General features: G+C 38.3%; 1 protein-coding gene across 1 annotated transcript in view; it reads left to right on the forward strand.

The window, feature by feature from the left end:
• Positions 1 to 11,292, forward strand: part of Sarnp (SAP domain containing ribonucleoprotein) — a 66,672-nt gene that overhangs the window by 12,145 nt on the left and 43,235 nt on the right. The window contains exons 2-4 of the mRNA XM_004647097.2: positions 2,028 to 2,127; positions 7,936 to 7,982; positions 8,334 to 8,401. Coding sequence (XP_004647154.1) covers positions 2,028 to 2,127; positions 7,936 to 7,982; positions 8,334 to 8,401 — 215 coding nt within the window. The remainder of the gene's footprint in view (positions 1 to 2,027; positions 2,128 to 7,935; positions 7,983 to 8,333; positions 8,402 to 11,292) is intronic.

Below are 11,292 nucleotides of genomic sequence, written 5' to 3' on the forward strand. Positions count from 1 at the left end.
ATTTTACAGTGGGCTACATTCCCAAACCTTTAAAAAATTCTTTAACTATTATTTCAAATACTGGGCATTGAACACAAGGCCTTTGCACTGAACTACATCCCCAAACTTTTTTTTTTTTTTTTTCTTTTTTTGAGACAGTGTTTTCCTAAGACATCAGGTCAGCCAGGCTTGGCTTCAACTTGAGTTCCTCCTTGGCTCAGCCTCCAGGAGTGCTGGAACTATAAACATGCAGTACCACACCTGGTGAAGTTTTGAATCTTAAGTGTAAGATACGTATTTTTTGTTTGTGTGTGGTGCTATGGTTTGAACCAAAGGTCTCACGCATGATAGAAAAGTACTTTTTCTCTGAGCAACATGTCTGCTTTTCCTGTTAAGTAAAATGTTCATTTTGGTTCATTATTCTTTCTGAAGAGGGTTTGTTGTATGTTTTGTCCCTTTGTCCTTTAATTTGGACTGTAGGGGCCGGGGAGACAGCTCAGTGGAATAAGCTCTTCCTTGGCAAGCGCAAGGGCCTGAGTTCAATCCCCAGTTCCGCAAAAAAAAAAAATTCTGACTGTAAACCTGTAATTCTTCCTCCTGTTGTCTGTGTGGTTGGTAAACATACCTTTTATATCTTTAGTCAAGTGACTGATTTAAAAATCATCTACAGGGACTCGGAGTATAGCACAGTGGTAGAGCCTACCAAGAGCAAGAACCTGGGTTCCATCCCTAACACTAACAGCAATAAAAACAACTTCTGTGGAACTTGATGGCATGTTGTTAGATTTTACTTACTTTTTTTGGTACCAGGAATTGAGCTCTGAACCTTAGGATTGCCAGGTAGGCACTTGTGCCACTGAGCTATTTCCCTAGCCCTAAATACTTATATTTTGATTAAGATTCCATAATCATTTCATTGTTGGCAGTAATCTAACTAGCACATCTAATTTTCCAGTGGTCTTACCTATATGCATGTATATGGTAGATTGGGATGACAGTTTGTTTCCCATTGCTACATTAAACTACCTGAGCCTGGGTACTTTATAAAGAAAAGAGGCGCTTTTAGCTCACAACTTTTTTTTTGTTTGGTACTGGGAATCAAACTCAGGACCTCGTACTTGCCAGGCAGGCAGGCACTTATGCCGCTGAGCTCACAACTTTGGAGAATAAAGTCCCAATAGCACAGTGCAGATTCTAGTGATAGCCTCATAGTAGATGAAATCATGGTGCAGCAAATTTGAGGAAGGATCACACGGAAAGACAGCCAGAGTGCAGGGACAGGCCAGTCCTGCTCTTTTGTAAGAACCACCCTTTGAAGAATGAACTCACTCTGAGAAATAAGTATTAATTCTTTTCAGGGGCTGTGCCCCCTAAGACCTAAACATTTTCCATTAGGTTTCACTTTTTTTTTTTTTTTTTTTTGGGGGGCGGTGTCTTTTTGAGATGGTTTCACTGTGCAGCTCAGGCTGGCCTTGAGCTCACTTTTTAGCCCAGGCTGGTCTTTAAATCACACTGATCCTCCTCGCCGAGCCTCCCAAGCGCTGCAGTTATAGGTGTGCACCACCAGCCCTGGCCAAGGTTTCACCTTTTGAAGGTTCTATCACCTCTCAACAACATTCATTCTCACACTGGGGACCAAACTTACAACACTTAAACCTCTGGGGGTATATTCATAACTGCATCTATAACTTAGCAAAGTGGTAGGAAGAACCTACTTATAGATCATTGGATTTTCTTGAAAGTTCTTTTTTTTTATTCATACACTAACTTTTTCACACTTATTCCTAAATAGCTAAGGATACAAGATAATAAATAGAAATACAGATAAAATGTGATATTTACTTTTAAGTCTGTTTTGGAAAAGTCCTCTGTCGTATAGACTACTATTAGAGGAAAAGTGGATCATTTAAATCTAAAGTCTTATTAGGATTAAGAGAAATCATTTGGGATTGAATTTTGTTTACTTGTTTTTTCTTCTGTTATCTCTTTTATGCATTTGGATTCATTCTGTTAACTAAGGAAAAGTTTTGATTTTTTTTTTTTCTCAGCTTGCTGAACTAAAGCAAGAATGTCTTGCACGTGGTTTAGAGACCAAAGGAATAAAACAAGATCTCATCAACAGGCTCCAGGCATATCTTGAAGAGCATGGTGAGTACTCTGTAAAGTCAGGATCATGTGAAGCCGGGTGCAGTGGCAACGCCTGTAATCTCAACACCCAGGAGACCGAGGCAGGAGGATTGCCACAGGTTTGAGGCTAGCCTGGGCTACATATTGAGTCTCAGAAAAAGAAAAAATTGTGAGGTAATTAATTTTTAGTCTTACCCAGTTAGAAGATGTCCTCTGAGAAGCCTTTTTAAAATTGTTTTAAAATTTTTGGGTCGGGGGAACAGCCTGGCAAGTGCAAGGACCTGAGTTCAATCCCTGGTACCAAAAAAAAAAAAGGATAAAAAATTTTAATGAAAAGACCACAAAATTTCAAAACAAGCTAATAGAGTGACATGGTTAGTTAATATATTACACACTATTATCTTTAAATTACTTACTCAAGGGGCCAGGGAAATAGTTCAGTAGAATAAGGGCCTGAGTTCAATCCCCGGTTCTGCAAAAAAAAAAAAAAAAAAAAAAAAAAAAAACTCACTGAAAGAAAAATTAAGGAAACCTTTCACAATGGCATGAAAAAAAAAAAAAAAAAAAAAAAAATTCCTCAAGAGTACAGGATGCAGGCATGTAGTTGTCCAAGAAACATTAGCATAAATCTTTCCATTCAGTGAGCTAAGTATATATATTTTGTTCTTAATCTCTTCTCTCCTGATGTTTCGCTTTCCTTTTGAATAGTTTCTTCCCATTTTACACTATCGGTTGTACATTTTATTTTTACATTAGGGTGACAATACAATGTTTACATGAGTCTGGTTTATCTCACTTATGCTTATAATCTCAAGTTGCATCCATTTACCTACAAGTCTCCAGTTTATCTATCTTTCTGGTTGAGTACTAGTCCATTGTATTAAATTTTTATTTATTTATTATGTATTTGGTACAGGGTCTCACTATGCAGCCAGATCATAGTGATCCTCCTGTTTTCAGCCTCCCCAGCACTGGGATTACGGTGTATACCACCATGCCTGGACTTTGTCGCTGGTTCAGCATACCCCAGGGCAGGGCCAGTGCGACATGGTGCTTGGGATCGAACCCCAGTCCCTGAGCTTGCTTAAGCAGGCACTTAGTCCTCTGAGCTATCTCACTGGCCCTGTATTAACATTTTTTAGAAGCTTTTTAGATCCTTATTGATACCGGTTTTTGATTAGCAACATCAAGGAGGGCTGGAGATGTGGCTCAGTGGTGGAACTCTTACCTTACATATACAAAACCCTGGATTTGATCTCTAGCATCACAAAAAAAAAAAAAAAAAAAAAAAAAGAAAGAAAGAAAGAAAGAAAGAAAGAAAGGAAGGAAGGAAGGAAGGAAGGGCGGGCCAGGGAGATGGCTCAGTAGAATAAGCACTTGCCTGGCAAGTGCAAGGGTCTGAGTTATTCTCCGGTTCAACCAAAAAAATAAATAAATAAAAACATATACACATATATAGCAACATCAAGGAAACTCTTAGTTATCCAAAGTAGTGATTATAATACAGAAAAATATAGTAAAACCTTAGTTTGCAAGCATAATTCATTCCAGAAACATGTTTGTAATCCAAAGTACTTGACAGTATTTCAAAGCAAATTTCCCCATAAGAAATAATAGAAACTCACATAATTTGTTCCACAACCTAAAAATATTCATACAAAAATGATTATACTACTATAATGTAATACAAAATAATAAAACACAAAATATAAACAAAGATAAATGATACTGTTCTTTGAAAACCTTAAGTGAGGAGGCCAAGGAGGTAGAATAAGCACCTGGCAAGCACAAAGGCCTGAATTCAGTCGCTGGTTCCGCCAAAAAAGAGAAAACCATAAGTGAGTGTTATGAAGGAGATAGGAGAGAGGAGAGTTGTGTAGGTTGACTTTCACTGCCACTAATGAAATTACTGGTGACTGTTGGCTCTGTGATTTTTTGGGGGGTGGTGGGGGGGATTGTTTGTTGTTATTTTTTTGGAGATAGGGTTCCACTATGTAGTCCAGGCTGGCCTCAAACTTGTGTCAATCCTCGTGTCTCAGCCCCCTGAGTGCTGAGATTACAGATGTGTGCCATCACACCTGGCCTGTTTGCTTGTTTGTTTTGTAGAACACTCTTGAAACAAGTTACTTGCAGTGTATACAGGTTTTTTTGTACTTTTTTAAAAAGGCACAGTTTTAACTCAACTTGTGTGTGTATATGTTTTTTGTTTCGTTTTGTTTTAAAGAAAGGGTCTTAACCATGTTCCCCAGGCTGGTCTTGAATATTTCAGTGTATTACTTAAAACTCAGCATGGTAATACAAATAACATTAGGCTGAGAATTGGAAGGTTTAAGTTTTATACTTCGTTTTGGTTCTTTTTATGATCCTGAAGATCGAACCCAGGGTTTTATGCATGCCAGGCAAGTATTGTGCCACTGAGCTACATCCCCAGCCCCAAAGATTTAAGTTTTAATTCTTTTTGTGCTAGAAATGTATTTTAGGACAGTAACTGTTGACATGACTGTCTGTTCCTATAGCATGAGACCAATGTCTACAGCCTTGAAATCCATAAGCTGTAATGTTTGCTTCCTCCTAGGTGTGGCATCTTTAGTTCTGTCTCCCTCCCACCCCCCTTTGTGGTACCAGAGATTGAACTTGGGACCTTTTGCTTGCCAGGCAGGCGCTTATGCCACTGAGCTATATCCCCAGCCCTTTAGTTCTGCCTTTTAAAAAATAAAACAAACTGATAATCATAGTAACTTGCCTGAAATTTCAGATGCTTGGTAAGCTGAGGCAAGAGGATTGTAAATATAAAGCCAGCCTGAGTAATTCAATAGATTGTGTCTCAAAAATAGTAAAAGGGTGAAGCTAGCTAGCTATAGCTTAGTGATAAAGTGCTTGCTTTTTACGGCCTATAAGTTTAATCCCTAGTACCAAGAAAGAAAGAAAAAATAAAAACCCCAGCTTCATTAAGGCATATTGTCATCATCCCACATTATATAAATCCCTTCTCTAATTTTTATTTATCCCCTTTTACTGCCATTACTCCCAACCCACTTAAGTATCTATTCAAATTGTGAGGTTGTTTTTGTTTTCAGCTACTTTTAAATTTTTTTTATTTTGAGACAAAATCTTGTTAAATTGTCTAGATGAAGCTCAGACTTTTCAGCCTCTGAGAGGGCTGGGATTACAGGCATGTCCACTATGTTCAGCTCTAATTTTACATATAGTTTTTGTTTTAATTCCTATAAGTCATATAGTGTTTGGTATAGTATTTTGGTTTATATAATTGGAAATTAGGTCATAGCCTTATTTGTCTTTTTCACTAAGTTATGTGGGTTTTTAAAAAAGTGTCTTATGTGAAATGAGATTATATAGTAATTAGCCTATTACACGTCTCTGTTTACACAGTATGATTGAAATATGCAGTATGTAAAATTTGAAAACCATTTTATATTAAAAGTCACACTGGGCTGGTGAGATGGCTCAGTGGTCTAAAGCACCTACTTAGAACAAGCTCAGCAAAACACCGGGACTGCAGTTCAATCCCCCAGCACCACATGCCAGCCAGCCCCGCCCCCTGGTGGGCTGAGCTGGCCACACACACACACACACACACACACACACACACACACACACAAAAAAAAAAATTAAAAAAAACACTGCCACTAGTCCCCCTCAGACTACCCCCCAAATGCATGTATCCCATTTTTCTTGCCACTTTTTTTTTCTTGCCACTTTTCTGAAGCAGTTCTGAAAGACATCTTTTGTGAAGGTCTCAGTGTGATACCAAATGTGATGAATGCTGTTGCTGCATGCCATGCATTGGAAAGGCAGGCTGGTACAAACATTATAGTGTGTTCATTACCTTACTTACCACTTACGTACGACTTCTGGCTCTTTCCCAAAGTCTAAATGACTGCCGAAGGTGAGCTTTTTTTTGCCAGCTCAGCCTGCCCTGGGGATGGGGCTGGTGTGGCATGGTGGTGGTGATGGGGGGGAATCATCCGTGATCCCTGTGCTTGCCTAAGCAGGGCCTTTAGACTGCTGAGCTATCTCACTGGCCCCAAGGTCAGCATTTTTAATCCATTCTAGACATTGAGGCTATCATGACAGTGCAGCAAAAGGCATGAAAGAGGACTTCTAGAACTGCTTCAGGAACTGCCAAGAATGATGGGATAAATGTGTTCAAAGTGAGGGGAATATTTTGGGGGGGATAATTGCAGTGTGTCTTTTATTGTAATAAATTTTAAAACATTCACTGTATTTTCTAATCATGTAAAGTACGAATACAATAATACCTCAGTGCATGAATTCTTCTGTTTACAAGCAAGTTGAATTTACAAACAGGTTTTTGTCAGAATTTTGCTTCTGTCCACAAAATCCATATTGGGAAACAAACATGACCATGGCCATCTTCCCCACACAAACACCATCTTCACTAAAATTGTACAAGAAATTAAGTTCATAAACCGAGGTATCGCTGTATGGCCACCACATTTTATAATTCATCCAATGGCATATACCTGTGTTATCTCCATGGCTTAGCTTCTATAAATACTATTTATTTTAGCAGTAATAATAATAATATATATTAACTTTATGTATGTAGTAGTATAAGGTATAGTAATAATGTACTAGTACATATATATGGCATACGATTAGTCTTTAGACTATATACTAATCTACTGTTAATACATAACATTATTCTGAATTACTTTTTTTTTTTTTTTTTTGCGGAACCGGGGATTGAACTCAGATCCTTGCGTTTGCCAGTCAAGCACTTATCCTACTGAGCCATCTCCCTGGCCCCCTGAATTACTTTTATTCCCCGCGTTCCTTTGTCTTTTTGTGATATCGGGGATTGAAATATTCAGAACCTTGTGCTTGCCAGGCAGGCGCTTATTCTACTGAGCTATCGCCTCAGCCTCCCTTATGTTCTTGTGAGAGTCTTTCTGGGTATACACCCTGGAATGGGATTGGTAATTACTGTATATTAATGATTGTATATGCTCTTAATATGATTGGACACTGCCAAACTATTTCCCAAAATATTTATTTATTTGTTGAGGCAGGGTCTCTATGTAGTGCAGGCTGGTTTTGAACTCACTGTGTGGCTCAGGCTGGCTTTGAACTCAGTGCTTCTTCTGCCTCAGCCCCCTGTGTGCTGGGCTTGCAGGTGTGTGCCACCACACTTGGCTCAGAATTTCCTCTTAAATCTTTACACCTGTTGTCAGTGCATCAGGGTTCTCAACAAACCTGAATTTGGCATTACCCTATAAAGTGGACTATGTTTGCTAATATGTTATGTTAACTTACTTTTCTCCCTGAAAATTGTTTAAATGTTTTTGGTATTCATGGTGGTTTGCCCAGTTTTCTTTTGGTTCCCATCATTCGCTTGTCAGTATGTGGGGCTTTTTTTTTTTAAGTTTTGAGACAGGGTCTCACTGTGTAGTTCAGGCTGGACTTTAACTTTCAGCAGTTCTTCTGTCTCAGCCTCTTGAGTGCTGAGATTACAGGTGTGTGCCCCGTGCCTGTGACTTATTTTTTAAATAAATTTTTCTCCATTACTAAATCTCCAAGATATTTTTTTTTGTAATTAGCTTTTTAAATTAATTTTGTAATGTGACCTGATCACATTTAGTTTTTCAGTCCAAATGGAATTTATCTTTGTACTAAAGTTAGATAGAGATCTGGTTTTGTCTTCTCCAAATGTAGTGAGTTTGCTGTTCTTCCTTCATTATTGATTTTTATTTTGGGAGAGCAGGTTGATTATAATTTTGGCTTTAGCACAGTGGATCAATATGGTTTTATAGCAAGAGTTGACCTGAATATTTTAATATTCTTTAGCCGAAGAGGAGGCAAATGAAGAAGATGTACTGGGAGATGAAACAGAGGTGAGTTGGACAGAGTAACGTTAGTCACTGGCCTGGCAATGTGCCACTGCCTTGACTGTGCTTAACACCAATCATTAGATTGGTTAGATGCTAATTTATTAGGAAAGTCTGAGGGGAATGAAGGTTCTGTGAGACTGGTTCATTATGGAGTTCTGATAATCTTGTATAGATGAGTATACTGTTTTGTTTTGTTTTCTTTCTTTTTTTTCTTTTTTGGAGACAGGGTCTGACTGATGTATCTCAGGCTGGTCTTAAACATGCAATCCTCCTGCGTCAGTCTCCCTCCTGAGTACTGGGAGATGAGTATTTACTCTTGATTTATGTTAACCTTGTTGTTTCATTTGGTTTTAGGAAGAAGAACCAAAGCCTGTAGAACTGCCCGTCAAAGAAGAAGAACCTCCTGAAAAAACAGTTGATGTGTAATTATCTCTTTTTTTATAATCTAAGTACAGAGCAGACAGTTCCTTAACTGGGTTAAAGTTCACTTTGTTTTACCTTTATTCCCATTGATTTTTTTTTTTTTTTAACATTTATTTATTGTGTGTGTGTGTGTGTGTGTGTGTGGCCAGCTCAGCCCACCAGGGGGCGCAGCTGGCTGGCATGTGGTGCTGGGGGATGGAACTGCAGTCCCTGTGGCTTTGCCAAGCTTGTTCCAAGTAGGTGCTTTAGACCACTGAGCCATTTCTCTGGCCCCTCCCATTGATCTTTTAAAATCAGACATTTTCAGAAATGTCTACTTCAGGTACATGAAGCAAAGTCATTTGTCTCCAAATTTTATAGCAGGTAATTAGAACCAGGCGACTTTAAGACCAGACACAATTTAGTTTTTCCAAGCCGGGGAGATGGCTCAGTGGAATAAGCGCTTTCCTGGCAAGCGCAAGTGCCTGAGTTCAATCCCTGGTTCTGCCAAAAAAAGAAAAAAGCATAAGGGCCTGAGTTCAATCCCCAGTTCTGCACAAAAAAAAAAAAAAAAAAAAAAAATTTTTTCTAAAAAAAAAAAAAAAAAAAGCAATTTAGTTTTTCCTAGCCTTGTCCTTTTGCAGGATCTTCAGGGTAACCATAATAGATATTCTGTTAGAATCTGTATTATTCTCTATACTGTAGACCACTAAATTCTGTGAACTTTGGTATAAACAGAAAAATGTGAAACTGTACATAAGGAATTTTGTTAGAGAGGAGTGTTTTGTGGTAGAAGTTATGTCTCTTGCATAACCGTGTGCCTGTGTTCTTTAACTTTTTGATTTACAATAGAGGAAGGGAGGACAGATAGTAGAAAGTGGACCTATTTGTGTAAGCTATGCCACAAGATTGATGTAAAACATTTTTGGGGCACTCTTGCCATAAATGGCTGACCATTTTGTACTATAGTAAACTAAGAACAGTTGAGTCCCTTTTAACATTTTTGTTCCTTATAGCTATATTATTGGCATGTAATTACAAAAGGCAGTGTGTATAAAAGTCATATAGTACATAGAGGAGTGTAAGTAGAAATTGAGTGCCTTTTGTGTCTTACTTCCATCAGAGTTTTTGGAGATATTGTTGTCCAGTGGATCCTCTAGTAATATTTCACATGGAAGGGTGTGTGTGTTTTCATGCAATAATAATTTCTTCATTTTTGCTAGTACTTTGGATTTGAACCTAAGCTAAGCAAGAACTGTATCACTGACTTCATTCCTAGTCCTTTTTCTTTTCGTTACTCTCTTTTTGGAGGTAGGTCTTGCTATGTATATAGTCCACACTGGCCTTGAACTCTGGGCAATCCTCCTGCCTCAGCCTCCCAAGTGCTGGAATTACAAATTTGAATTGTCATGCATATTACCAGCCCTTTTTAGTTTTTATTTTCAAGCAGGGTTTGTTAAGTTATGTAAGCTGGTGTGAAACTTGTGGTTTTTCTGCTTCATCCTCTGAAATAGATGGACTAGGACTGTATTCTTCCTAGAAGTTAGTAATACTCTATCCTGTATGGTAGTTAATTTCACCAGTCTTCTGTTTGTAGACATTCAGATTACTCATAAAAGAAAAAACAAAAAATACAGTGCTAAGTTGGGGATATAGTGCAGCAGCACAAGTACCTGCCTGGCAAGTGCATGGTCCTGAGTTTGATTTCCAGTACCAAACCAAAGCAAACAGTGCTGTATGTCTTATCTGTTTTTATTTTTATGTAGTATGTGCATAGGGTAAATTCCTTCCATGAGATTTACTATATCATAGGAAATGCACATTTAACATTTTATTTTGTTTTATTGAGAAATATCAATGAGACATTTTCAAAGCTGATTAATAGGACATTTTCATAATTAATAACATTGTACATTGTTATCTTAGTGGTTATCCATGGTAACACATTTAACATTTTGATAGGTTTTGTCAGATACTACTTTGTGAGGCTGTTATGTTTATTATTTCTAACTTTTTATGTATTTAGTACAGGGCCTACAGCGTCTCATTACACAGATTGGACTCCTAGTGATGATCCTCCTGTTTTCAGCCTCCCAAGAGCTAGGATTACAGACCAGTGCCACCATGCCCAGTCTCAGTAATGTCTCAGTGTGCCCTGGAGACGGGGCTGGCACAACAAGCAGGAGATTGAATTCCGGTCTCTGTGTCTGGCTAAGCAGGTGCTTTAATCTGCTGAGCTAGCTGGCCGGCCCTTATTTCAAACTGTTTGTTAGAGTTTGAACTCAGTATCTCATGCATGCTAAGCATCTGCTTACCAATGAACTATATCCCTAGTTCCCCATTTTAGGATTATAATTCAGTACAGTGTCATGAGAAAACAACTTGGTGGGAAAGTTTTAAAACGAGGCTGGGGAGATAGCTCAGTAGAGTAAGTGCTTGCCTGGCAAGCGCAAGGGCCTGAGTTCAATCCCTGGGTCTGCCCCCCCCCCAATAAATAAATAAATAAATAAACCCTGCCTATCTAGGCATGCTGGTGCGTGTCTGTAACCCCAGCCCTCCAGATGCTGAGGTGGGAGGATCCTTGAGTTTGCAGTTAGCCTAGGCTATATAGTGAGATCCATCACAAAAGACCAAAACAAAATGTGTTTTGAGGACTTGGACAAGAAGAATTAATGAATATAATGATAATTTGCTTGTTTGTGTTAAAATTAATGAGGTTTGAAAATCTGTAAGCGTTAATTATGCTTAGCACATATGAAATTTGTAATTCTCTTATTCAAGTGGGTTGAATTTATTGATAAATTTTGAAACAAAATGCAATGAGTAGAGGTAATTTTGATTTTTAGAGGAATGGTTGTAGTTCTTAGACTAATATGTTCAGCAAGATTGTAGGTTCCTGTAGTTAGGAGGA

The sequence above is a fragment of the Octodon degus genome, unplaced genomic scaffold (genome assembly GCF_000260255.1).
Source record: "Octodon degus isolate 3935 unplaced genomic scaffold, OctDeg1.0 scaffold00287, whole genome shotgun sequence".
In the NCBI taxonomy this organism is placed as follows: domain Eukaryota; kingdom Metazoa; phylum Chordata; class Mammalia; order Rodentia; family Octodontidae; genus Octodon; species Octodon degus.